General features: G+C 63.9%; 2 protein-coding genes across 4 annotated transcripts in view; one reads left to right on the forward strand and one right to left on the reverse strand.

The window, feature by feature from the left end:
• Nucleotides 1-26,559, reverse strand: part of UBAP2L (ubiquitin associated protein 2 like) — a 403,300-nt gene that overhangs the window by 218,503 nt on the left and 158,238 nt on the right. The window lies entirely within an intron of this gene.
• On the forward strand, nt 161-26,160 carry CRTC2 (CREB regulated transcription coactivator 2). 3 transcript variants are annotated; one of them, XM_073323576.1, is made up of 14 exons: nt 161-403; nt 8,980-9,081; nt 9,627-9,743; nt 9,970-10,031; nt 13,906-13,974; nt 17,464-17,567; nt 18,157-18,186; nt 18,620-18,702; nt 19,069-19,118; nt 19,474-19,718; nt 20,573-21,036; nt 22,581-22,832; nt 24,439-24,652; nt 25,147-26,160. In XM_073323576.1, exons 1-14 carry the CDS (start codon nt 233-235, stop codon nt 25,350-25,352), a joined length of 2,169 nt encoding a protein of 722 aa, XP_073179677.1. In that variant the 5' UTR covers nt 161-232; the 3' UTR covers nt 25,353-26,160. The 3 variants fall into 3 exon arrangements, with proteins under 3 accessions (XP_073179677.1, XP_073179678.1, XP_073179679.1); XM_073323577.1 differs by having other exon boundaries at nt 8,986-9,081; XM_073323578.1 differs by lacking the exon at nt 13,906-13,974.

Here is a 26,559-nt window from a genome sequence, read left to right on the forward strand (position 1 = left end):
CTTCCTCCCTGCGCGGGACTACAACTCCCAGCAGCCCCTGCGCGCGCCCCCGTCTGTGGCGCGCTCGGCGCCCTGGGAGCGGTAGTTCGTTTCCCTCGGCTGCCCCCTAGGGGGAGAACGGCGGGCAAGGTGGCAAATAAACTACGCCTCCCGTGATGCCCCGCGCCGCCGTGGTGTGCGGCCGAGGCCTGCGGCCTGCGAGGCGGCGGCAGGAGCTGCCTGGGCAGGGAAGATGGCGGCGTCGGGCTCCGGGGCCGGGGCCGGGGCCGGGCCGGGTTCCTCGGCCGGCGCCGGCGCCTCCAACCCCCGCAAGTTCAGCGAGAAGATCGCGCTGCAGAAGCAGCGGCAGGCGGAGGAGACGGCGGCCTTCGAGGAGGTGATGATGGAGATCGGCTCCACGCGGGTGAGCAGGCCGGGGGCCGGGGGCCGGGGGCCGGGCCGGGGGCCGGGGGCCGGGCCGGGGCCGGGGGCCGGGGGCCGGGCCGGGGCCGGGCCGGGGGGCGCGGGAGCCCGGGGTCGCTCCGCAGGTCACGGGGCGGGAGGTGGGGCCGGGGGGTGTCCCCGCGCCCGTCCCCGCTCCGTTAGGTCAGCCGGCGGGGCGGGGGCCCGAGAGTGGGGCAGGGAGCGGGACAGGCCGGGGGAGGGGGCTGAGCTGCGTGGGGGGGCTGGGGGGCAGGCCGGGGGAGGGGGCTGAGCTGCGTGGGGGGGCTGGGGGGCAGGCCGGGGGAGGGGGCTGAGCTGCGTGGGGGGGCTGGGGGGCAGGCCGGGGGAGGGGGCTGAGCTGCGTGGGGGGGCTGGGGGGCAGGCCGGGGGAGGGGGCTGAGCTGCGTGGGGGGGCTGGGGGGCAGGCCGGGGGAGGGGGCTGAGCTGCGTGGGGGGGCTGGGGGGCAGGCCGGGGGAGGGGGCTGAGCTGCGTGGGGGGGCTGGGGGGCAGGCCGGGGGAGGGGGCTGAGCTGCGTGGGGGGGCTGGGGGGCAGGCCGGGGGAGGGGGCTGAGCTGCGTAGGGGGGCGGGGCTGGCCGGGGGAGGGGGCTGAGCTGCGTGGGGGGGCGGGGAGGGGGCCGAGAGTGGGGCAGGGGGCGGGGCAGGTCGGGGGAGGAGTCTGAGCTGTGTGGAGAGGGCGCAGGGAGCGGGGCTGGCCGGGGAGGGGGCGGGGGGGGGCCCCTGCAGTGCGAGGCAGCAGCCGAGGGAGGGGCACGTTGGCTCTTGTGGGGGGTGAGGGTGGGGCTGGTGTCTCCGGCAGCCCTTGCTGGGTCCAGCTGGAGTCTCGCCAGCCCCTGGGATCTGGCTGGGCCGCCGGGTCGGGGTGTCGTCCCCGCCGGGGACCCCGGGGCAAGGCCTGGTCTCTGCTGGAAGGGGCTGACAGGTTGTCGTGGGTGGCGGCTGGTTTTCCATTGCCGCGGGGGGCCTAGCAGGGGTTCTTCCTGTGTGTGGGGCTGGGGCGGCCGGCCCTGTGGTTGGGAACGTGGCCTGCGGCCCCAGCAGCTCAGCCCACGCCGGCTCGCCTCAGGAGTGCCACGAAACGGGAACGTGGTTTCCAAGCCTGAAACCGTGAGAGCAGCGTGGGTCGTAGGAAACATGCCGGACTGAGCCATCCTGCAGCAGCTTCGTGGTTGGGACGGCTTTTGCTCACTGCCGTCTCCTGTTCTCTGCCCCGAAAGCTTTAGGCTGAATCCCAGGCAACCCTTCCCGGCCGCACGCTCTGGAGCACCCTGCCGTAGTCTCCCACGAGGAGCGGAGTGGTGGAAGCTGCATCCCTAGAGAGGCTTAAAATTAGACTGGGTAAAGCATGAGAAAATGTCAGGTAGAGAACAAATCTGCCCTAGCCAGAGGGGCCGGCCTGGGTGTGATCTGGGAAATGGGACCAGGGAGGTCCCCTCCAGAGCAGCCAGCTCTCCCTGTGGGATGTCAGAGGCTCGGGACCGACCCTTCCAATCAGTGCTATGTCCAAAGCTTTCAGAAAAGGCTCTGAGGTGGCTAAGAGTAAAGCCAGGCCCTGAGCCCTCGGTCGGGCGATGTTTCGGGCTGGGCTTGGAGGCAGAGCAGGAGGGGCAGTGCCGTGCCTCCACTGACCTGGCTCCGGGTGCAGGAGAAGCCTTCCGCCAGCAGCGAGGGAGACAGGTTCCCATTTTCCTTTACACAGCCCCCCACGAAGTCGATGGGGATGCATGAACATTGCCAAACCTGGGATCTGGCCAGCAGCTGGCTGCCTGAGTCTCTGGTTCTACTGTCCCGGGCTGCAGCCTAGGAGAATGCCATCAACTCATAGGGACATACGATGCTCCAACCAGATGTCCTCCTCAGAAGAGCTGCTGAGGGAGACAGCGTGGGGGGCAGGCACATGGCGGACAGGTGTTTGCACCTGCAATTTGCAATTCAAGATCTGAGAGATCCAGGGGGGCCTTTCCAGGTGGCGGGAGCTGCAGAGGATCTCACTCATGGCAGTGAAGGGACAGGGAGAGGCTAGCATTAGGCAGTGGGGAAGCCAGCTCCAGTAGGCGGGTGGGATCTGAAAAGGAGCGGGAAGGGGGGGTTTGAACAGGCTCCTGAACGGGGAGCATGTGGGCTTGAGTGAGGCTGCAGTGAGATGATCAAACCTGGGAGAGGAGTTCTGAGTGGGTTGCACTCCAGGGACTCGGGAGGTCTTAGGGGGGTTTCAGCTCTCCTGGGGAGCGGAGGTGGGGCTGGGGCAGCCGCAGTGCAGGCCACATGGTGGTAGAAAGGAGATGCCTCACGGGGCGTCCGTCACCAGGGTCACTGCTCCAAGGCCGGGCGCAATGCAGTTCCTGAGCCAGCTTCTTGGGTCCAGGCAGCGATTTGTCCCTCTGTATGCTGAGCCCAGCACTCCCTGATGGGCCAAGTGAGCCCTGCCCCCAGACATGCAGCTAAGAAATTAACAAGTGGGATGTCAACTTGCCTGGCGTTTTCAGACCCATTTGGCTTGTGCTGGAACGCTTGAAGGGAAAAGCCGAGCCATCGCATCCCTGCTAAGCGTGGTCCTGGCTGAGAGACTCCAGAGCCGTGTTTGCATAGTAAACAGCTGGTTAATGTACAGCAGAGCTGGGGGACCTGGGCAGAACCACCCTCCCTGCGATCCATGCCCTGCAGTGCTGCCCGGTGAGCCCAGAACTGGTTGGTCAGGAAACGGGTGAGAGAGCGAGGGCTGGCTCGTGGCTCAGGCAGTGCCTTCCGACGTTCCCTCGGGCATCAGGCATTCCTCCGGGCTGCCCTGCGCTGGCTGAGGACAAGGGGCTGTGTGGGCAGCAGAAGCACAGGGCAGCTAGAGGAGGACTGGCAAGGAGCGTGGCAGGAGTCAGGGCTCTGCTGACCACGTAGTTTGGGATGCTACCTTGGAGCATGTGCTGTAGGGACCAGTCCTGCCCTGTCTCTGCATGTTAGGAACCTGATCCCTGGGAGCCCCTTCCCGCCTCCTGCTGGGCAGTGCTGGGGAGAGGTGCCAGGTGTGCAGCCCTGGAGGGTTCCCAGATCAGGTGCGCTGTGTGGAGTGGCAGCTTCCCGTACCCCAGCCTCGTTCTCAGCCCCCCACCTGTGGGTGCAGAGGGGAGTTCCGTCTGCAGGGCCTCGACTGAGCTGCTGGACGCTGGCTCCTGTCACGAGCTGTCAAACCCCTCTGGGGCCGTGTTCAGTGCCCGTCTGGGCTGTGGTGTTGGCACTGTCTGTAGTGCCCTGTGCGGGGCCTTTGTCTCACTGCTGGTTTCTTCCAGACTAGCTGGCGCTGTCCTCTCCAGAGGGCCTGGTCGGGATCTGTGGCCCTGTGCTGAGATGGGGGAGTCGTAGCTCCGGTGTCTGGGTGGGGAGTGGACCAGCTGTAGGGGTCAGGAAGGAGCCAGCACAGCAGCATCCCATGTCCCCGGGCCCTCCCTGTTCAGAAAGGGCTCAGCTGAAGATGTGCAGAGCCCCTGGGGCTGAGCGTGCTTTCTCCTGCCAGGGGCCCTGACACTGGGAAATGGAGCTGAAATCCTGAGCCCGTAACCCAGGCAGGCTCAGAGCCCTAATCCCAGAGCGCTGCAGAGACAGCTGGTGACCAAATCTCCCTTTTTCCTGGGATCTGGATTTTGCTGGTTTTAAGCTCAGGAATTTACGATCGGGGGGCTTCGTTGCTGCCGGGGTTTCTGACCTGCTCTGCTCTGTCAGCTCTTCAGCCAGGGCCGGGGGTCCGATGAGCGAACTGGCATTCGTGGCTCTGCTGCTACCGTGGGCGGCCTTGTCCCCCAGCAGACCTCACGGCCAAGGTGCTAGCTGTTGGAGTTGTGTGTGAGAATTGGCCTTTGGGGGGGTGACCTGAGACAGGCTGACAGTCAGTTCTGCAGTGGAACCCCATGGCCCGGACTCTGGCGCTTGTTGGTGGTACTGGGCACGTGGTGGTGCCGGGGGGAATCTCTGCCTCCCAGTTCTGTGGGGCTGAGATGGAATTTCACCGATCCCTGCCAGGGAGAGGGTGGGGGTTTCGGGGTCTGGGTCGGTTTCTAGCTGACGTGTCCCCCTCACAGATGCCCGCTTCGCTTCAGATTCCAACTCGTGGCCTCTTTGCTGGCAGTCTCGGCCTTTCTGCCCTGAGCATGGGGGCTGTCTGGCCAGGAGAGGGCTGTGTCCTTGTGGAGCCTGCTCTGCCTGCCACTCCTACCCCAGCCGGCTCCCTGACTTGGCCCCCTCCCTCATCAGGGTGCAGTGTGGCAGCCCCCTGTGCCAGGGCCGCGAGGTGGTTGAGGCCTGCACTGCTGGCTGCCCTGAATCGAGCTCGGTGCTGGTTCCCTGCAGGTGCCCATTTCTCTCCTGCCCCTGGGGACAGGGCATGAGCTGCTTCCTGGGCACCGGTGAGTCATATTCACAGACCAGAGCTCGACAAGCACTGTGGGCACCAGCCTGGCTGGGCTTTTGGGACCCTGCTCAGGGCAGATGAGTCCCTAGAGATCCTTTGTCTCCTCTCATCCCCGGAACATGCTCTCTGCTTCCTCTCCCAGGGCAGCCCCCGCGGAGCTCTCCCAGGGTAGCAGCATGACGCGCCGACCTTTAGCCGTGGGGACTGCGGGGTGGGGAGTTGGCCCATGGCTTGGCAGCAGGATCCTGACTCTCTGGAGCTTGTCCTGGAAGTGGCAGTTGGGCCGTTGCCCAGCGTGTGGGTTGCAGCGGTGATCTTCCTGCTCCTCATGTCACGAGAAGGATGAGGAAGTCTGGGTCTCTCCTGGCAGGTGTGTCCCCGGCCCCCAGCGGGAAGGGCTGAGAGGGCAGCAGGGTGGGCACCGTGCCAGGCCTGGGCCGGAAGAGAAGCTTCCAGGTCCCATATAGGGGGCTTCCTGCCCTTCCGGCTATTGCCTGGCCTGGGCTGAGCACCGCCCTGGTCCCCTTCACTGGAGGGAGGGTAGTGCCCTGCACCCCTTGTCTGAACCCCTAGGCGGGGAAGGGGGATGCTCGGAGCTGGGCTAGTGACCTGGGTTGCCGATGCCAATGGCTGGCCTATCTTGGGAACCCAGCCTGGCTGAGCCGTAGCGCTTGGGGGCCAGGTGTCTTTAGAGATGATGATAAAATATCCCCATGTGCTCCCAAGGAGCTGGCTGTCTCCGGGTCCCTATGACGGCCCGGCCTGGCCTGCAGCCCCACTGGGGCTGAAGCCAAGATGCCTCAGTGCACTCGCAGCTGAAGGGCCGGCAGCAGAGACGTGTGCCAGCCCGGCTGCTTCATCTGCTGACGGCTGGAGCCAGAAGTTTCCTCTCCAGCCCCTCTGCCTGCCCTTCTCACCAGTGCCTTCCTCGTGCTCACTCCGCTGCCGGCTCCTCTGCCCGCCCTTCCCACCAGCACCTGCCTCGTGCCCGCTGCGCTGCCGGCCCCTCTGCCCGCCCTTCCCACCAGCGCCTGGCTCATGAGCCCGGAGCCTTGATTGTTTAGGCACCTCCCCAGAGCTGCCCGTGCTGAGCCAAGGAGCTGGCAGGTCTGTGCTGGGTCTGTGTGCCCCTGGGGGTTGCTGGGGGGCTGTCCCCAGGGCGTGGGATCTTGTGCTTTGCTCCCGTCACACGACCTCATTGGGATGGCTCCGGATCCCGGCTCTAGATCATTATTTCTGAGCTGGTCCTAGGCAATGGTGATATGAATCTGACGTCAGCCCAGGATTTGTCCCCGTGTGTGACTGCGTCTCGTCTCCAGTTCCCTGGCAGAGAGGAGACTCCGTGCTCTCCAGCCTCATGCCCTTCGCAAGCCTGAGCATCCTGTGCCGCGGATCACTCGCACCCGACTTGCAGCCCTCTCCCAGTCTGGGCCTGGCCGCGCCCCTCTCTGCAGCAAGGCTGGGGCTGGAGCAGCTGCTCCATGTGCGAACAGAATGTTGGGACTCATTAAGAAAGTGAAAGAATAGGACAGAAAAGATCATGTTGCCTCTATCTGAATCCACGGTACACCCATGTCCTGAATACTGCGTGCAGATGTGGCCGCCTCTTCTCAAAAAAGATACATTGGAATTGGAAAAAGTTCAGAAAAGGGCAACAAAAATGATTAGGGGTCTGGAACGGCTGCCGTATGAGGAGAGATTAATGAGACTGGGAGTTTTTGCTTGGCAAAGAGACGACTAAGGGCGGATATGATTGAGGTCTATAAAATCATGACTGGTGTGGAGAAAGTAAATAAGGAAGTGTTATTTACTCCTCATAACACAAGAACTAGGGGTTGCCCAATGAAATTAATGGGCAGCAGGTTTAAAATAAATAAAAGGAAGTATTTCTTCACACATTGCTGAGTCAACCTGTGGAACTCCTTGCCAGAGGATGTTGTGAAGGCCAAGACTATAAAAGGGTTAAAAAAAGAACTAGATACATTCATGGAGGATAGATCCATCGATGGCTATTGGCCAGGATGGGGTCCCTAGCCGCTGTTTGTCAGAAGCTGGGCGTGGCCGACAGGGGATGGATCACTCAGTGATGACCTGTTCTGTTCAGTCCCTCTGGGGCACCTGACATTGGCCGCTGTTGGAAGACGGGACCCTGGGCTAGATGGACCTTTGGTCTGACCCCGTCTGACCGTTCTGATGTCCCAGGGGGCCCCTCACCCGGCGAGGACAGCCCAGTGCAGCTGATGCCAAGTTTATTATTGGGGAGCCCATGTCTCCTTCCCTAGCAGGTCACTGCAGCTCCTGGCTCATCCAGAGGGGGTGCTGTGGAGCTGGGCAAGCTGTGAAGTGGGGGGTGCTCCGTGCCCCTCCACCCCAGACTTTCTCTGTCTGGGCCAAGCTTCGTTCCTGGTCTGTCCCAGGGCCCTCCGCGTCTGTTCCAGATGCTGGGCAGAAGCAGGCTGGGCTGGTCCCTGTGTCCGCGTATCTGACTCCAGCCTGGCGGGCTGGTTCCCAGTGGGAGTTGGCTCGCTAATGAGAGCTCTGCAGCCCTGCCTTCCCCACGATGGGCATGGGAAACATGCCCATGGTTCTGCTCTGGAGCCTGCCTGGGAGCTGAACTCACTCCACTGGTGGTCGTGACCTTAGCCCCATGCCCCCGGGGTGGGGGAGGGAGGCAGGCAGGCACTGCCCCTGGCTGCTGGCAGATGCTTCCTCTCCTTGCCATGCCAGCAGCGAGAGGGCTGGGGAGGTTGGCCCCCAGCATGTGGCTTGCGGATCTGAGCAGCTGCCTCAGTGGGGGGCTCTCAGGGCGGCAGCCTCAAGCTGCCACCTGGGGCTTCCATTCTCGTTGCCTGTCCAGCGGGTGCCTCTCTACCTGGGCATCCACTGCCGAGCGTGCTGTGGCTTCTGAACCTCCATGCCAGCTTGTGCTGCTCAGCACCGCGGGCACAGGGACTTCCTCTGGGCTTTCCCCTCCCCGGGGCTGCTCGCACCCTGCTATCTCCAGCCTGCAGTTTTGCAATAACAGCCTCTCCTGCCAGACTTCCCCTCCGTCCCCTGCCCTTGATTTTGGGCTTCCCCAGAGTGCTGCAGCGCTGGGAGCCGGCCTGGGCCTGGAAGCCTCAGGCCAGAGAGGGAATGTGGACACTGGCTCTGGGCCAGTGCTTGGCGTGAACTGTCCAGCCACCCATTGCAGTCAGCTGGCGACTGCTGGGCAGGTGACTCGTGTTGCAGGGGTGCTCTGAGTCGCTGGAATGTGTTTGCCCAGGCCTGGGATGGGTCCCAAGTGTGGGGATCTGACCCAGCTTCGGACGTGCGGCTGGATTGGGGTGTTTGGCGCCCAGGCACGCAGGTGTCTTGGTGCCTATCGTTTGTTTCCTGTCAATTACTGATGGAGGAGAGGGCCTTCACTTTTATCCCAGGATTGTGTTTACTTTGCTGAGGAACCTTGTGAAGGACTTTCTGAAAGTCCAATTCACTATAACCACCGATCCCCTTGCTTTCTCGGCCCAAGTTTTCTAATAGTGCCGAGGCATGATTTCCCTTCACAGACACCGGGTGGACTCTTCCCTGACTGTGCAGCTACGTCTCTGATAACTTCTTCACAACAGTTTCAACCAGTTTCTCTGGTGCTGAGTGAGGCTTGCTGGCCTGTCATTGCCAGGATCGTGTCTGGAGCCTGTTCTGTTCGCTACCCTCCAGTCACTGGTGCAGAGGGTCCGGTCCCAGCCTCTTGCAGTTGGAGGGTTAGGGGCACACAGAGATGCGCCCACCAGGACGGCAGAGGAGTGGGGGTTAAGGAGCCGTGAGAGCGGGATGTTCCCAGCTATAGCTCTGAATTGGCTGATAGGCATGAGGTGCTCAGGATGGGCTGGAAAAGCTAGCTGGGGGCTGTGTGTGGAGGGCTGGGCCAATCAGGACACTCAGCGCCCCCCTGATAACAGCATAGTCTAGTGGCAAGAACAGGGCCTGGGGGTCCTAGCTCCGAGAGGCCCAGGGATTAGATACATAGTCCTAGCTTTGCTGCTGGCAGACACGTTGCTCCAGCCCTTGGAGTGTCCCTGACTGTAAAGGGGCTTTGCCCTCCTTCTCCTGGGGGCTGCCCAGCCGGCTCTGACGCTGCCTCATCTCTCTCTGGTCCAGTTGCAGGCTCAGAAGCTGCGTCTGGCTCACAGCCGGGGACCCTACTACAGCGGCTCGCTGCCCAACGTCAACCAGATCGGGAGCAGTGTCTCCGAATTCCAGGTAACAGGCCCAGAGGCCCTGCGACAGCTCCCCCTGTGGGCACAGGCCGGCTCCACGCCCCTCCCCAATCGGTAGGGTCCTGTCCTATTGCCTTGGAGCGACCCCACGTGGCTAGGGGGCTCATGGGAGCAAAGGGTCCTGGGAAAACCCAGGGGAGCGTCAACACAGGGCAGCATGCGTGATGCTCTGCTGGGGATACCAGGCACTGAGTGGGAGAGGAAGGCTGGGTAATGCCGGTTCTCCGTCATGCACAGGCTTCAACCAAGCCCTCTTGAGTGGGCTGGGAAGAACCCCCCCCTTCCTTGAGGCGCCCGCATCTGCATGGCTACATGTGTGGAGTCTCTTCACCTGCTGGCTGCAGGGCCCCGGTTCTGAGTGCTCCACAGCGCATGGGAGTCAGGGGGCGCGCGCTGGGGCCGGTCGCCGGTGGGACAGCGGAGCCGGGCCAGCACTGCAGGGCTGTAAACCCCAGCCCCCGTCGCGCTCTGGCTCTCCTCGACACGCCCCCGGGGAAGGTCCGAGCGAATGCCCTTGTGTCTCTGCAGGGCCCCTTGCATTCGCCTCTGGACTCTGCGCGCAGCACCCGGCACCATGGCCTGGTGGAGCGGGTGCAGCGAGACCCCCGGCGGATGATGTCTCCTCTGCGCCGATACGTGCGCCAGATATCCTTTAGCAGCGCTGCTGCCTGCTCTGTGGGACAGCGCTCGCGGCTCCGGGGCTGCCTCCCGGCGGGCTCCTGCATGGGTGCAGGGGCCCAGAGCGCTCGGCTCGGTGTGGCTAGAGAGCATTAACCTCTCGGTGGGGCTGCTTTGTGGCTGTTATGATCACACGTGCCCTGCCACTCTGCTTTATGGGCACTCTCGGCTTGGTCCTTAACTCTTTGCTCACATCGACAGCTCTCCCTACAGCCCGGCCTACCTGTCGCCTCCCCCTGAGCCCAGCTGGAGAAGGTAACTCGCCTCCCCTCTCCCCCCCCACCCCAATCCCGGGGCGCCCATCGACGCAGGAGCAGCCCTGTTGGGTCACGGGGCTGCCAGGTCTTTACCCCTTCCCCCAGCCCACAGGGTCCCTGGCCCTGGGATACCAGCTGCAGCTGAAGAGTCGCTGACGAAATCTCCTTTGCAGAACCCGGCCGGTGCCCAAACTCCTGGGTCGCTGGCTGCAGGCTTCCTGCTCCCTGCTGGTGTCTCATGGTCTCTTCAGCCAGGCAGAGAGGGGCTAGTGGGAGGGAGCGACTGAGGCTGACACAACACGTGGGGCTGTCGAATGCACAGAGTAAAACCAGGAAGCTGGGGCTGATTTCGCTCCTGTTTAGTAATCTCAGGAGTTACCTGCCATGACCCGGGTACCGCGATCCATCCCCTTAAGCTCCCACCGGAGCCAGCTGCCTGGGCGCCCTCTGTGACTGGACAGGGCTGGGGGTCCCCTCGCTCCTGAGCGGACCTCGTGATCTCTGGGCGTAGAGTTTCTAGAGGGCTGCTCAGGCCGGAGCTTCCTGCAGCAGCAGGGGGAGGGACGGCTGGGCTGGGCCTGGCCCAATAGGCCCTTTCTGTGGAAGGGACCAGGCCCCCTTGTTTGCCATCCAGTGGCAGTCCCAGCATGTGTCCTCTGGAATCCCGGAGGGGCTGGGAGAGCCCTGCTAGGCGTGGGGCCGTGGGGAGTGGCCTGGTCCTTCGCTGGGCACTCAGCAAGGCTAGTCAGGGAGCAGCTCCAGCTGAGGGCGAGAGGCATCCAGCTGGCCGAGGGGCTGCAACTCAGCAGGGACCTTCCAGGGCTCTCCCAGGGGCTTGGAGCTTGGTGTCTGACACACCAAGGGCTGGCCGGAGCCAGGATCAGATGCAGAACAGCAGATCCTTGGGCTGCTCTCTGGCTGGGTGTGAATGGCTTCGGGACAGAGCCAGTGTTTTGGCCTTGGGGAGCCTGCCACAGCTGCCAGTGTCCGCTTTGCAGGTGGGCCCCGCCCAGGCTGCACCGGCGACTTGCCAGGAGCCCCCAGGAGCCCATGATCTGTAGATAATGGAGCTGTTTGCAGCCCCAAGTCCCAGCAGACAGTGCTCCTGTGTGGCCCAGGCTGCGGGATGCCACATTATCTGCTGGGTCTTGTCTCCCTGCTGGAGGGGAGTAGTTAACTCTGCTCCTTGCACTTTGGCCACCTCGATCTGCTTCTCTGTTGATCCATCTAGAGGGCAGGTGCCGGGGCATCTTCCCCGGGAAGCCCTGGTGTCCCAGTACCAGTGGGTGGCTGCCATCCCGGGCGATGGCCAGGCAGAGCCACTCCCCTCTCCTGGGCCAGACTGGTCACTGGTTCCCTGGAGAGGAAGGGAGCTTCCACATGTACCTGGTCCCCTCCCCTGTTCCATCAGTGGCGCAGGTCAGGGGCTTTCGTGCTGCTTGTTCGTCCTGCAGGAGCAGGTGTGTAGGGGAGACGGTTTGTCTTGGGTTCCTGGGCTTGGTGCCCTTTATACCCCTGAGATCCCACTGGTGGAGACGGCGCATCACTTGGGGGCTGCCTGGGAGACTGGCAGGTGCAGAGCTGTGCGGGGTCCTCCCAGCTCTGCTGCTGAGCCCGTTCCCCAGCTCCCCAGCAGCCTGCGCCACTCCTGGCTTCTGGTGGAGCAGCCTGCATGGCCCACGGTCAGCTGGAGAGCAGCTCTGGGCACTTCGCATCCAGACTGCGGGTGGCCCCAAGTCCCGCAGGAGGCGGGTGGGGGTGGCATAAGGTCCCAGGGGCTGGATGGCTTGTGGGGCTGGTGCGGGATAAATCTGGGGGGCTCTGTCTGTCTCTGGACGCGTGTGATGTGCAGACGTGGGGCTCACCTGTGCTTGCACTGGTGGAGGACAGATCTGCATGTGCCGCTTCCCTCCCAGAGCCTGGCTCGGCCCCCAGCCTCGCAGCCAGGGGCCAGTCCCCCCTCTCCCTGGGTTGCCAGAACCTTTCCAAGGTGGAGGGACCAGCATTTCCAAAGGCAGCTGTGGTTTGGCCTAAACCCCTCTAGCAGGCTGGTTGCAGATCGCCCCGGGGGGCAGCTGCCAGGATGCTTCCCGCTGGCATGTCTCCTGGTTAAACACTGGCTGTGCCAGGGGACACAAAGGAGGCCTCAAAGCCTGGAACTGCTCCTGAGAGGGGTTGTTCCCTTTGGCCACGGCCTCCCTTGCAAGGGGCCAGGCTGTGCAGAAAAGACAGTGGGTCAGGGGCAGACAGTTGGACCTTGTGGGGAACAGCCCAGGGGCCTGTCAGCAGCTCCATGCTGGGGCTTGTGCTGCCTCTGTCCGGAGGCCTCGTGAGCCCTGGGGCCCAAAGTGCCTTCTGGGACTACAGCCGTCCGGGGCTCTCTCCAGGGACCGGCCCAGACCGACTGTTTCTCTGGTGAAGGCTGTGCAGCCCCCTCAGGAGTGGCACCGAGGCTGCCCGTGCTTGTTCCAGCCAGCGCTGAGAGCCAGGCCCCATGAGGGTGAAACCCCCTGAGCCCAGAGGGTTAGGGAGGGTTTCGGATCACCCTCCAACGGCCAGATATCTGGGGGTGCCTGCTCTGTTGGGGGGCATGGGCATGGGGTGCCCTGCCATGTGTGCAGCAGATCCAGCCCCAAGTCCGCAGGAGCATCTGGCGACAGGGCCCCTGGATGCCACCTGCACCCAAAAGAGCTGACTGAGGCAGGAATCTCTGGCCTAGGGGAGTTAGGTGTGGAGCTCCCAGCAGTGCTCCCAGCTCTGCAGTGGGACGTGTGCCCAGCACTGGTCCAGCTCCCTTTGGCACGTGCTGGCCCCGCCCATTGAATTGTGCAACCCAGGGACTGCTCGGGCAAACGCCCAGTGCCTCGCGGGTGCCCGGAGGGGGTGTGGCAGCAGGAGGTGCTGCACTGAGGGTCATTCCCCCCTGCACACAGAGCAGCTTGGACTCCTCCCCCCCACCTTCCTAATGCCCTGGCTCGGGGTTGCCACTCGCTGCGCATCCCGCTGCTAACTCCCCCCTGGCTTGAGCCTTTCCCTCTCCGCTCTGTTGCGTTCAGTCCTTTCTCTGCTGGTCACCTGACACCCCTCTACTGCACCTCCCTCAGCACCTGCCCCCTTCATGGACCGCGGGAGGAGGGGCAGCTCCTGGCATAGAAGCTTTTGGCTCCCCTCAGGATTGGCAGTACACGGGGAGCCTCTGGACCAGGAGCCCCCGGCTCCCAGGCCAGGTTCAATGTAGTTGTCTGTGGGGTGGCGCCAGGCCATTCCCCCTGCCGAGGTCCTTTCTGCTGCTACGCTGCGGGGCCCAATGGTGGTGGGTTCTGGGCATGTCACAATCCAGCCCAGGGGAGACCCCTTAGTGCCCCCATGGGGGGACTCTCTAGGGGCAGGGCACTGTTCATGCTTTGCAGAGAGCTCAGCGCTGCCCAGGGGAGAGCAGTGAGGGTGGCGCTACTGGGCCACCTGCCCAAGGAGGGCATGCGGCTGCCCACCCAGCCCCATGGGGCTGACGCTTGGGGCCCTTTGGCAGCTTTGCATGAAGCTGTTTCAGGCTCCCTCTCTTCTGAACGGGAGCTGCCATGGTCCTTGGAGGGCGGGGCTGCTTGGCTGGCGCTGCCTTGTTAGGGTGTGTCTGAGAGGAGGCTGCCATGGGGCACCCTTAGGTCAGCCGTGCCCCCTGGCACAGCGTTGCATGGCTCCCTGGCCATGTCCTCCCATCTGGGCCCCAGAGCTCCAGGCTGCCTCCTCCCCCACTTGCAGCTGGTACCTCGCCCTGCTGCCCGCCTGCGTTACTAACCCTTCCCCGCTGCCCGGGTGGGGCCCTGTGCCCATTCCCTGCCCCTCAAAGTAACCTGCTGTTTTTCGTTACAAAGGACCATGCCCTGGGGTAACTTTCCCATGGAGAAAGGACACTTGTTTAGGCTGCCGTCGGCTCTCAACAGGTGAATGGTTTTTGATTCCGTTCTCTCTCTCTCCCTCTCTATGCCCAAGCCGTCTGATGCCGCAGCCCCCAGGGGGCTGGGCAGGTGCTGATAGCCCCTGGCCCAATGGCCAGTGTCCGGTGGGGTCGGGGAGGATCTTGACCCCCTCCCCCCCCCCGATTGGTGACTGGGATGCTCAGGCTGGGGTGGCTCAGTGGAGCTGCGGTGATTTACACCAGCTGAGGATTTGGCCCATGTCCCATTGCCCTTCATAGCTTGGTTCTCGGGTTCATGTGGCCATCCCACCTGGGCTGTCGGGGATCACGGTGGGTTCAGTAGCCCACTGAGGGGCCAGTGGCTGGGGCGCTTGTGCCAGGTGTCTGTTACCAAGGGGGCAGGGGGCTCGCGAACGGCTCTCTGGGCTCAGGGCAGTGCCCTCTGTGAGATTCTACTGGGTTCGCAAGCCCAGCTGTGCCCCTTTAAAGACACGGAGCTATCTAGTAACAGGGCTCATGCGTCCCTGGCCTTTCTGCCCCTCTGAGCACGGGTGCGAGCCTGTTGGGCAGGGAGGGCGGGCACGCTGGGCCTGACGCAGCACACAGCCCAGGCAGTGACGGGTCAGCCCTCTCAGTGCCCCAGCCAGGTCTTGCTGGCCATGCTGCTCAGAGGGGATGGAGCAGCTGTTGGGGTGGGGGGGAGCCTTCTGCTGGCTCCTCTCTAGTGCAGACCCTGGGGGCCCAGTGCCTATTCATGGGCTTAGGAGAAATGAATCGACCCAGCCTCCCCAGACCTCTCAACCAGCACCCAGTGCCCCCTGGTAGCAGTGTCAGCAGGGAGTGAGTGGGCCCTAGAGCCCCGGGTCTGTCCCTTGGGCGTAAGGGGGCTGGGGGCCATGTCCTGGGGTGGAGCCTGCACTACGGAGCCAGCACCTGTCACGAGCCCGGAACTGCCAGGGGAGACCCAGCCCTCGGCAGGAGAAGAGGATTCCTGCTGGCCGTGGCCACCTCCGGCTGGGGCGTAGGGGCTATCAGCAGTGCAGCGCTGCAGAGGCCCTGACCCAGCTGGTCCTGTTACAGCAGGTTAATGGCTCGTGTGCTGCCCCAGGGCAGTTAAACTCTCCTGCCGGGCGTCCTGTTTCCTGAGCAGGCAGAAGTGCCAGCTTGGGCCTGCAGCCCGGCCTTTTCAAGGGCTGCAGTTACGAAATCCTCTGCAGGCCGCGTTGCCCAACCCCCATGGAGCAACAGGCTGCAACATGCTGCCAAAGCCCCGGCCCCTGGTGCAGCCTGCTGGCGTGGCTGGCAAGGAGATGCACTCTGCACCCTCGCCTGGCAGAGCTGGGGTGGGCAAGGGGCTGGGCCCCCCTCCCAGCTCCTCTCCCCTACCACCTGGTGACTGGGCCTGGTGGGAACTGGCAGCTGAGGCCCTGCTCCTCCTGCAAGTGCCTGGCTAGCTGGGTGCGAGCTCTGCCAGGGCGAGCCTGGAGGAGGCTGCAGCTCCAGGGGCCTTCTGCAGCGGCTGGAATCCTGCAAGTGTCGGGCAGGCTGGCCTTGGGGAGCTGCCTCCCCCACCAGGCCCTGGGTGGGAGGAATGGGCCAGTTAGTGGCCTTGAGCGCCTCAGGGGCTGGGGAGAAGGAAACCGTCACCGGCCCAAGGGGGAGTTTGGCACAGGCAGCGAGAGCTGAAGGCAGCCTGCACTGCCCCCAGCTAATTGGCCCCTGCCCTGCCAGCACTCTGTGCCCCCCATGCCCACCTGGTCTGGTCTGCCCCCCAACCGCCCTACTCCAGGCTGATCTGTGCCCACCTGGTCTGCGCTGCCCCCCCCCCGCTCCAGGCTGATCTGTGCCCCCCTGCACCCACCTGATCTGCCCTGTGCACCCCTAGTCTGCTCCAGGCTGTTCTGTGCCCCCCACCCCTGGTCCGCCCTGTATCTGCTCCAGGCTGATCCATGCCCCCTGCCCCCAGCTGGTCTGCCCTGCCCCTCTACTGCCCTGCTCCAGGCTGATCTGTGCCCCCCGCCCCCCAGCTGGTCTGTGCCCCCTGTGCCCCACCCACCATCTGCTCCAGGCTGATCTGCCCCTGGCTGATCAGGCCTTGCCCTTCCCCAGCTTGGTGCAGCTGCCCTGAGGTCACAGCAGGGCAGGCTCCAGCCTGGGCCTTTCCTAGCCATCCTTGAGGAGGTGCTAGGTGTGGTGGGTAACAATTAGCCTCTGTGCTACTGGGGCTTTCCCCTGAATGGGTCCCAGGGTGCTGTACAGCCCCTGCCCCTTTGCTCCTGAGCTGCTACCATCCCGGGCTGTTTAGGACAGGAAATGAAGGGGGAACTGAGGGAGCCCAGCCGCCCTGTCCTGGGGCCCCGCTTTGGGGGACTGGCTCAGTGCCCAGGCGCAGCCGGATGGCTCCCCCAGGCGCCGTGCGTGGGCTCAGCATTGGTCCCCAGCGTGCACCGTGTGCTGGGAGCAAGGACAATGTCCCCATTCGTGCTCCCGGGGTGCCGCCGTGGGGCTCAGTGCTGCCGTCTCGCCTAGCGCAGGGTTTCGTTCCTGTGGAGGCTGTGCCCTGGTGGGAGGAAGGCCTGGCCCTTGGGGGCTGTGGGGAGTGGGAGAGACTTTCCTGTCTGGGAGCAGGCTGGGCCCCTCAGCTGAACAGTATCCCCCTTGTGTGTAGCCTTCCCCTGCCCCCTCCCAGTGCCCCCAGGCTGACTCATTAGGAAGACAATGCGTGCGTCTCCCTGGGGCCTCGGGGAGCCCCTTCTCTGCAGCACATGCTTTGTGCCACCCCAGGAAAAACGGCTTCAGGATGAGTCCTTGTGTGCACAGCGCCTCCCCCAACAGATCCTTCGCTTCGCAGCCACCTCTGGGCTGGAGCAAACCCCCCTCTGCTGGGAAGGGCCGAGGGTGGCCCTTGTCCTGAGGAAGGGTCTGGGTCCTTTGGTGGGGACTTGACAGCTGCCTCTAGAAACGAGCAGAGATGTCCCCTCCTGTTCCAGCTCACAGCCCCCCCCGCCTGGCCTTTCCCCCAAGGGACGGCGAGCAGAACATTGCAGTACCCTAGAGTTTCCTTAAAGCTTAGCTGGGCCAGGGCAGCTGCTGGCTGGGGAAGGGGTTCCCCCAGGGCTGTTCCCCTGTAGATACCTGTTGTGATTCACTGAAAACAGTCCCCTGCCCTGTGCTGTCCCGTCCCCCGGTCGTTGTCCCAGTGGGGGTTTCCTCCCTCAGGGATCCCCATGCGGTCTGAGCTCCGAGGGCTCCCGCATCATCCCACCAGCCTGCTCTCTTGAGAACGACCCAGCAAGCCTCAAGAAGCAGGAGGCGGCTTTTGACACCGAGAGCCAGACAGCTTCCTGCTGAGCGCCTGCAGGGAGGGGTGCGTGGATTCCCCAGCCGGAGGGCGGGAGGGTTCCTGCTGCAGCAAGCATGCTGGCAGCTCGCGCTCCTCCCAGGATGCACCAGCCTTGTTGGGCCCTGTCTCTGCCCAGGGGGGTCTGACTGGGGCCTTGTCTTTTACCATTAGAACAAATTCGGATTCGGCGCTTCACACGAGCGTGATGAACCCCAGCCCGCAGGACATGTACTTGGGCCCCTCGCAGGGTGTCCCCCCTCCCAATCGCAGGAGCGGTGAGTAGCACCCCAGCCCTGCTCCCTTGGCTACTGCAGCAGGCGCATGTCTTGGCTCCCTGCCTCTCCCTGCCCTCCTTTCCCAGCCTCTTGCTGCTGCTTTGTACCCTGGACCATGTGCAGGCCGGCTGAGTCTTGGGGTAGCCCAGGAGCCAGCTGTGATCGCCGGGCCGCCTGGTACGATTGGTGCCCTGGGGCTGCTGGCTCCCACAGGCCAGGAAAGCTGCAGACTTCCCCGCCTCGTTGTATCTGCCAGGTCCATCTCCTAGCCTGGTCCGAGAACGGCTGTACCATGTCCCCCCATAGGCATGTCTAGCTCAGCACCCCCTTTCCTGCTGCACCGCGTCACCCCAAACGTTCATCCTCGCCTTCCTTCCACAATGGCTCGCCTGTCAGGCAGCTGGTCCGAGCTCTGCTACTTGGTGCCCTGCCTCTTGCGGTGCCCAGCTGGTCGGGTCTCCTGCCTTCTCTCCCCAGGAGTGTGGCTGGGCGTTGGATCGCATGGGAAGTCCCCGGCAAACCTCTCTCTCTTGCAGAGCTGCCCTCATCCCCCTGCTCCTAGCTAACCATGTCACCATCCCTCTTTCAGGTTTTCTGGACGGGGATGTGGACAGTAAAGGTAAATATCCCATCCTTGCTCACCTCGCCTGGCAGTCACAGTGGGGCATGGAGAGAGGTCTGATCCTAGCCCATGGGAGGGGGGCAGTGCTCCTGGCCCCTGCAGGGCTGGGAGCTTTAGGGTTGCCAGGGGAGGGTGGCACATGCTGCTTCATTGCCAGGGGCAGCAAAGGAGAGCTGGTGAGTGAATGAAACTGCATCACATCGCCTATGTGGCCTGCAGGCCTGACAGAACTACAGTTCCCAGTGTGCACTGCTTCATTCAGGATGGAGCATTGCATGCTGGGACCCGTAGTCTCTTGGGCCCATTGCCCTCTTAATGCCAGGCATGACTACTGTTTAAGAACACTCCCAGTCACCAGGGTTTGGCAGAGCTGGGTGCTGGGCTGGCCCCCTCTGCACAAGGCTCACCCCTGCCCTTCTCCCCTTGCCAGTGTTTCTTTTCCAAGTGCCTCCCATCGAGGAGAACTTCCTGGATGACAACAAGCACTTACTGAAGCCCTGGGACACCAAGAAGGTGGGTGTGGGAGTCCTGGGGAGGGACGGTGCTGCTCTTGGGGGAGTCTAGGGGGATGCCCCAGTGGGTCCCTGGTACTAGTGAGGGGTATGTGGCGGTGGGAGGGCTCCCCGCGGGGCGGGGCTGGGCCTTTATGATGGGGTGGGAGGTCCCGGGGTGGGGAGTGGGGCCGTGCCGCTCCCAGTGCCTGCACAGTTCATCTTGGCTGGTGCCTGCCTCTGGCGTCCGGAGTGTTGCAATGTGTGTTCACCTCTCTCCTGGCCAGAAACTGCCGGCCACCTGTGCTGGTCGGGGGGCGGGGTGAGGGCGGCGGGAGGTGAATGCCCTGCCCAGGCTCACCCCCACTCTCTGTCTCTGATTTCCCAGCTCTCATCGTCCTCGGCCAGGCCCAGGTCCTGTGAAGTCCCTGGAATCCAGTAAGTCCTGTGCCCGGGTGTGTGATGGTGCCATTGTAGTCCTGCTGCAGAGATCTCCCAGCACCTCGCACGTTGCTCGGCCCCTCGGGGCAGAGTCTGGGGGTTCTCGTCTCCCTTTCACCTGTGGGGGGGAAACTGAGGCACGGGGACTTGCCCAAAGCAACAGAAGTGAGTCCATGGCGGAGCAGGGAACAGAACTAGGAGTCTTGCCTCCCAGTCCTCTGTTCGCTCACTAGGCCACACTCCCTCCCGGAGCTGGGCCCGGAATCCAGGAGTCCTGATTCCCAGTCCCCATCTCTGACTCTGGGTGCTCGGGAGCGTCGCCTTTGCTGAGCAGTGTCTCTCTTTCTTTCAGTATCTTTCCGTCCCCTGATCAGCCTGCCAACGTCCCACTCATCCCCACTGCCCTGAACACAGGCGGTTCCCTCCCCGACCTCACCAGCCTGCACTTCCCCTCCCCACTGCCCACCCCCCTGGACCCCGACGAGTCGAACTACCCCAGCCTGAGCGGAGGGAGCAGCACCGGTAACCTGGCCAACACCATGACGCACCTGGGCATCAGCAGCGGCATGGGACTTGGGACGGGCTACGGCTCCGCAGGTGAGGGCTCCGGGCTGCTGCCTGGCCTCCTGGCAGAGGCACAGCAGTCGTGCTGCCCAGAAGAGGAGTCGACCTGTGGCCGTGCGGGCAAGGACTGCGTAGGACTCCTGCTGGGCTCCTTCCTCCTCAGAGCCCAGTGCTGAGGATGGGACATCAGCCGGGCCGCCCAGGCCCATGGGACTTAGCCAGGGCTGAGTTTGCCCCTCAGTTACCCCGCTTGGCCAAGGGTGGTGGGTGTCTCGGATCCCTGCGGAGCAGAGCTGGGGGGATGAGCAGGCCCCGGGGGTCCCTGAGCATGTGCTCGGAGGGGGCTGCTGGTGCTGGGAGGTCGGGGGGGATTGGGGCTGCAGCCTGGATGTTACTGAGCAGCTGCAGCGGGCTCTGGTGATTCTGCACCTCCAGCAAGCTCCTGCCTTGCCCCTGTCCCAGGTGGGGACGGAGAATGGGCTGAGCTGGGCTCCTCCCCCGGCAGCATCTGGACACACGAGAGCCTCTCAGGTCATTTCAGCGTCAGGGTTAGCAGGACAAGAGCTGGGGCATTGTATGAGGGAAGAGCTGAGTCCCCCTCATGGTACGCTCGCCCCCAGGACCCCCAGTGCTTGCCCTGCAGAAGGGAGCTGTCAGGTGAGCAGGACCCGTGCAGCCCAGCCGGAGCTGCGTCCCTCGAGCCAGGCGCCCGCTGGAGGGGGTCTTGGGCCACGATCCGATTCCATTGCTGGGTTTGTTTGTTTCTGTTGCCGTCTCCATCGTTTTGGTCTCCCCCCCCCCCTTCCATCCCGCCCAGGGGGCGGAGCCTCATCGCGTGCTGATTGCCATGGGTAACGGTGGTGTCTCTTTTTTTTTTGTCCCCACAGGACTTACCTCACCTATGCAGAGCTCCCTGAGTAACCCCGCCCTGCAGTCCTCGCTTAGCAATCCCAACCTGCAGGCCTCCCTGCGCTCCCAGTCGCTGCAGTCCTCCCTTAGCAACCCCTCCCTGCAGTCCTCCCAGAGCAGCTCCTCCATCCCCTCCTCCATGAGCAACCAGTCCCTGCCCTCCTCCCTCAGCACCCCCTCGCTCCCCTCCTCCCTCAGCACCCCCTCGCTCCCCTCTTCCCTCAGCAGCCAGTCCATGCAGTCCTCGCCCAGCAACCCCAGCCTGCAGGCCAGCTTTAGCAGCTCCTCCTACTCCCCCCTGGTGCAGGCGTCCATTAACACGTCGCCCCGCCGAAGGGCCCCGCTCAGCCCCCTCACCCTCCCAATGGGCGGCGACTCGAGAAGGCAGCACCCCAAACAGTTCTCACCAACAATGTCACCCACATTGTCCTCCATCACCCAGGTATGCATGATCCATCATCATGGGCTGCCCTCGCCTCTTTCAGTTCCTCCTCTTGTCCTGTTTTTGCCATCCTCATCTCAGTGGGAGGCTGGGAGCCGTAGGGCAGGGAGCTGGCGCCAGGCGATGCCCCGGCCCCTCGCGGGTCCCTGCTCTATGGGGTGCTCGGAGAAGTCGGAGATGATTGTGTGAATTCGGGCTGGGCTGGGTGCTGCACAGATGGTCCGCGGTCGACAGACAAGTCAGAGGGTGGGGAAAGGGAAGCCTTGTTCTTCCTAGTCACAGCCTGGGAACCAAGGCTCAGAGAGATGCACTGACCAGCCCAGGGAGCTGGGAGCAGGACCCTCCTGTCCCGAATCCCAGCTCTTCCACTGGCCCTGTGGGCCTGAGGTAGTCTTCAGCTGGCTTGATGGGAGCCAGTCTAGCTGGGAGCCAGTCTGGAGGGTCTCGGTCCTAGGGCACAGCAACCCCCCTGTTGGGCCAAGCTGTGCAGGGAGGCAGCCCCAGGGGCCTGAGCGTGCTCTGGGACAGGGCCCTCAGCTGGGGCGGGGCCGGGAATCGGGGAAGCCGCAGCTGCTCGGGGCGCGGAAGATTCAACGTGGTGCTGGGTGTGAAGGCTTCTCTGGCTGCTGCCCCCTGCTCCTGAGGCAGACGGGGGCCGGCACGCTCTCCCCAGCCACAGGCGCTAGCAGCAGGGCGACGGCTGGGCTGCGCCCCAGGAACCAGGCTTCCGCGGGCTGTGGGGGGGTGCACAGAACTCGGCTCCAGCTGGGCCCTGGGGCAGCATGGCCTCCTGCTGCTGCCAGGCTGGGGAGTAGCACGGTGCCCTGGGGACGGGGTAGAAATACCCTGCAGTGGGGTTGGAGGTAGGGGGGGTCTCCCTCTGCACGTGGATCTAAGCACAGACCTCCCCACAGAGGGAAGTGGCAGGGGTTGATGGGATCCAGGGACCTCGATCCTTGTGTCCCTTGAGATTGGTCTCGGCCAGGGCGTTCTTAATTCTGCCTCTCCTGAGCTTCCTCCTCCAAGTCTTGCCGGGATGGTCTGATGCCCCAAGCGAACGCACTTCTAGGCAGGGGAGGGAAACGGATGCATTTCCCTCCCCTGCCCACCCACAGATGGCTGGCCAGAAAAGTGAAGTCCGGATTATCTGTCAGGTGCAGGGGGTGTATTTGCACAATTAGCCGGTGGAACTCTCTGCCACAGGATCTCATTGAGTCCCAAGATATAAGGGGGTAGACCTATCCAAGGACCTTGAGAACATCCCTGGTCCTGGTGGAGGGTAGGGAACAAGAGGAAGGCTCAGCACCCTCCTGGTTGGGCCTCAAACAGACAGGCCCGGGGCTCCTTCACCTCAGAAGGGTCCCTGAAGCAGCTGGTGCTGATGACTCAGGGACAGGAGAGTGGGCCAGCGTCTCGCTCCAGAGGTGGGGGCCGGGTGGTGTCTTGCAAATAGCCTTGCAGTTTAGAAGGAGTGGGACCCCTGGGCCTGATCCCTGCCAGCCTTGGTGCCTGGCTGTAACCCTTGCCGTGCTGCGTGTTTGCAGGGCGTGCCATTGGACACCAGCAAGCTGCCAGCCGACCAGAGGCTCCCGCCATACCCCTACAACCAGCCTGGCCTGCTCGTGCAATCCCAGCAGCCCCTGCAGCAAACTCAGAAGCCCCAGCACCAGACGCAGCCAGCCCGGCAGCAGCAGCCCAGCGCGCCCACGCAGCGGCCGTACCTCTCGGAGTACCAGCATAATTCCTCACTACAGCAGCAGCTTGGCCAGCCGCTGGGCGACTTCAGTGTGGGCAGCGTGAGTCCCAGCGTGTGCTGAGTCTGCTGGGGGGCCCTGGCTCCCGCCCCTGGGGCGATAGGAGCAGAGACTCTCAGGGGGCTGGGGATGCTTCCCACCAGACGGGCTCCTTCCACGTCACCAGTAACGTAGCCGTTGAGCTGCCCAGGCCTAGCCCACCCCACACCAGCTGTGTTTGGGCCACGCTCCTGGAGTGGCTGCTGGTGCCAGCCTGGTTCCTGGCCCTCCAGGCTGCTTCTGGAGTTCGCTCTTTGCCATCTCTAGGCTGCTTTCCCCCAGTCTCTGGCCTTGCCCCCCAGTCAGTGCTGGGATCTCTGGGAGCCATGTTCTGAGCGCCCACCCTGCCGATGACTAGCCTGCGGGGCTCCTGGGGGGAGAGGTTGGTGGCACCATCTCCAGCTCATGGCAAGGGAGGTGGAGTCAGGGTGAGGCAGGACTGGCTTGCACCAGCGGGGGGCACAGGCCGTGGGAGCAGGGCAGCCCCCTCTGCAGGTTTGGGATTTCTGTCACACCTGCTGCCGCCCCCCACCGCGGGCGATTCCTCAGACGCCGAGGGGTAGAGGAGGCTGCCGGGTTGATTGGTCCCTGCAGCGCGTTCCTCTAAATCAGGCTCCAACCTTTTTACACCCAAGATCACTTTTTGAATTTAAGGGCAACCCAGGATCTACCCCGCCCCTTCCCTGAGACCCTGTCCCTTCCCCAAAGCCCTGCCCCACTCACTCCACACCCCCCAGCCCCCATCACTCGCTCTCCCCACCCTCACTCACTTTCACTAGGCTGGAGTAGGGGGTTAGGGTTTGGGAGGGGGTGCGAGCTCTGGGCTGGAGTCGAGGGCTTTGCAGTGTGGGAGGGGGTTCTGGGCTGAGCCTGGGGCAGTGTTGGAGTGCAGGAGGGGGCGAGGGGTGGAAGCTCTGGGAGGGAGTTTGGGTGCAGAAGGGGGCTGGGGCAGAGTGTTGGGGTGCAAGGGAGGTACAGGGTGCTGGCTCCGGGAGGGGGCTCAGGGCTGGGGCTTGGGGTGCAGGAAGGAGTTTGGGGTGCTGGCTCCGGGAGGGGGCTCAGGGCTGGGGCTTGGGGTGCGGCCTTTTGCCGGGCAGCACTTATCTCCAGTGGCTCCTGGCTGGTGGTGGAGTGTGGCTGCCGCTAAGGCAGGCTCCCTGCCTACCCCAGCCCCAACGTGCCCCTGTGACCCCTGTAGGGGGCGGGCAACATGTGGCTCTGCACGCTGCCCCTCTCTGCAAGCACTGGGCCAATTCTCTGCAAGCATTCCCGGCCAATGGGAGCTGCGGAGGTGGTGCTTGCAGGCAGGAGCAGCACTGGGAGGGAGACGCCCGCCCTCCACCTGCAGGGCTGTGTTGGCCACTTCCGGGGGCGGCGTGGGGCTGGGGCAGGCAGGGAGCCTGTCTCAGTGGCAGCCCCACTGTGCCGCCGGAGATCGCGATCGACTGGGAGATGCTCTAGGATCGACCCGTCGGTCACCACTGCTCTGAGACGTTCTCCTTTTGGCCCAGGAATCCTGGCTCCCAGTGCCGTCTCTGCCCACGGAGCGGCTGCCGGGGTCCTTCTCCTGGGCGAGTCACTGAGTCCCCCGCCTCATCTCTCCCTGCAGTTAGAGCAGTTCAGCATGGGCGAGAGCCCCCCGGGCAGCTTCCCGCTCAACCACAACGCCTTCCCCGAGGACCTGGGTGCCTTAAACTACCACTCGGCAGAGAGCCTGGGCTTCTCGGCCAGCGGCAGCAGCTTCCACGAGCCCCATCTCCTCAGCCGGCAGAACCTGAGCAACTGCAGCCGCCATGGGCCCATCCCCAACATCGTCCTCACAGGTGCGTGGGTGCGGGAGCGCGCTGCCCTGCCCTGCCCTGCCTCCAGCGTGTCGCAGGCGCTGGGCCTGGGCTGGGCACCGTCCCCTCCGGACCACCAAGTGCTGCGGGGCCCCCTGGCACCGTGCGGATTGCGCGGTGGAGCGAGTTTGCTGGGTCTCAGCCCAGTTTGCGGGGGGACGGGTGCCCCCGGCCCAAAGACTATCCTGGCTGGCCAGTAGCAGAGCCACGCACAGCATGGGTCATGGAGGCCAGGCCCCCCTTACGTGGTTCCTCCAGGGCTGGGCTGAGGTTCCTGGGCAGTGGGTAGGAGGAGTTCGCCCTGCTAGTGGAGTGCAGCTGGGAGGGTGGCTGTGCTTTGCAGAAGGAAAACTGCTCCCACTTCCCAGGGTCCCCCAGGATGCTAGGCCCCCCCCGCCGGCGGGATGGGCTCTCCTGGCTGCCCCACCACCACACACCGTCCTGCCCTGGGTCTGACCCTTCCTCTCCAACCCCAGGGGACTCCCCACCCGGCATCTCCAAGGAGATTGCGTCGGCGCTGGCCGGGGTCCCCGGCTTCGAGGTGGACACGTCCCTGGGCCTGGAGGAGGATCTCAAGATCGAGCCCCTCACCCTGGACGGCCTGAGCATGCTGAGCGACCCCTACGCCCTCCTGACGGACCCCGCGGTGGAGGACTCCTTCCGGACGGACCGGCTGCAGTGAGGGGACCCGCCCTGGGCAGGCAGCAGAGGAGTGTGGGGGAGGAGAGAACAGACTTCGAGCATCGCAAACAAGCCTGACTTCCAGGGACAAGCCGTCAGCCCTGGCCCTGGTGCTGTGCCCACCCTCGCTGCCCCGTTCTACATGAAACTTCCCAGGGCCAAGAGCACTGAGCAGCTGGGCCCAGGCTCTAGGACTCCGCCAAGAATCACTCGAAGCCTGGCCAGTGCCAGCCTCTGCTCCCAGCAGCAACCCCTTGCCCTGCACTGGGAGGTGGCCAGGGCTCTCCGCCCGCTAAGCAGGGGAGAATGTGGGGTCCTCTAGCTCTGGGCCAGAGGTCCAGGGGACCTCTACTTCTGTGAAGGATGGAGCCTGCGTCCAGGGACCTCGACCCTCCAACTAGATGAGGGGTGGTGATGAATCCAGTGTCCCCGTGCCGGAGGGAGTGGGCCTGTGGTGGAGGAGTCCAGGGTCCCCTAACCCCACGGCCAGGGTTGCGGTGAGCATGGGGCTCTGTGCCCCCAGCTTCCAGGCGACAGTCTGTCCACATGCTGGCATGGCTGCGTGTGCAGCCCTGGGCTGGCCATGTATGTAACTGTTCTGTTAGCTAGTGACCTGAGCCCCAACGCTCCGGGCATGGGGTTTGGGTTTGGGGTTTGTTTTTGCTAATCATAATGTTTAAAGACAAAATTTATCCCCCCGTCTTTCCCCGCTGAGCTGTGTACCCCGTCCCCTGCTGAGCCGTGCACGGGGGGCCCTACCCGGGGGCGGGGGAGGACAGGGCTATGTATAAAGCACTTGTAACTTTGAATCCTTGTCTGTTGTGAGGTCACGTCCTGCGTCTGTGTTTGGGGGGACCCTGGGGAGGGGGGGAGCAGATGCCGTGGGGCTGAGGGAGGTGGGGACCCCAGACCTCTCTGCTCCCCGACGGGCCCCTTGCTGTGGAGGAGGAAGCCAGAGTGATTTATTATTATTATTATTATTTTATTTTTTAAATATATTCTCTGTTCATTAACGACATTGCATTAATGTGTGGGTGATTGGAGAGATGTTGGGGGGTGGTTGGGGGGGGCAGTGGGTCTGGCGGAGTGAGGTCCCCTCACTCACATCCCTCCAAGCCTGGGCCCAGGTTGGGGGGACACTGATGCTGCCCTGGGGCCTGCACGGGGTGGGGGGATTGTGCACTGGAGGCATTTGCAGCCAACAGAGC

Source organism: Lepidochelys kempii, chromosome 24 (genome assembly GCF_965140285.1).
Source record: "Lepidochelys kempii isolate rLepKem1 chromosome 24, rLepKem1.hap1, whole genome shotgun sequence".
In the NCBI taxonomy this organism is placed as follows: domain Eukaryota; kingdom Metazoa; phylum Chordata; order Testudines; family Cheloniidae; genus Lepidochelys; species Lepidochelys kempii.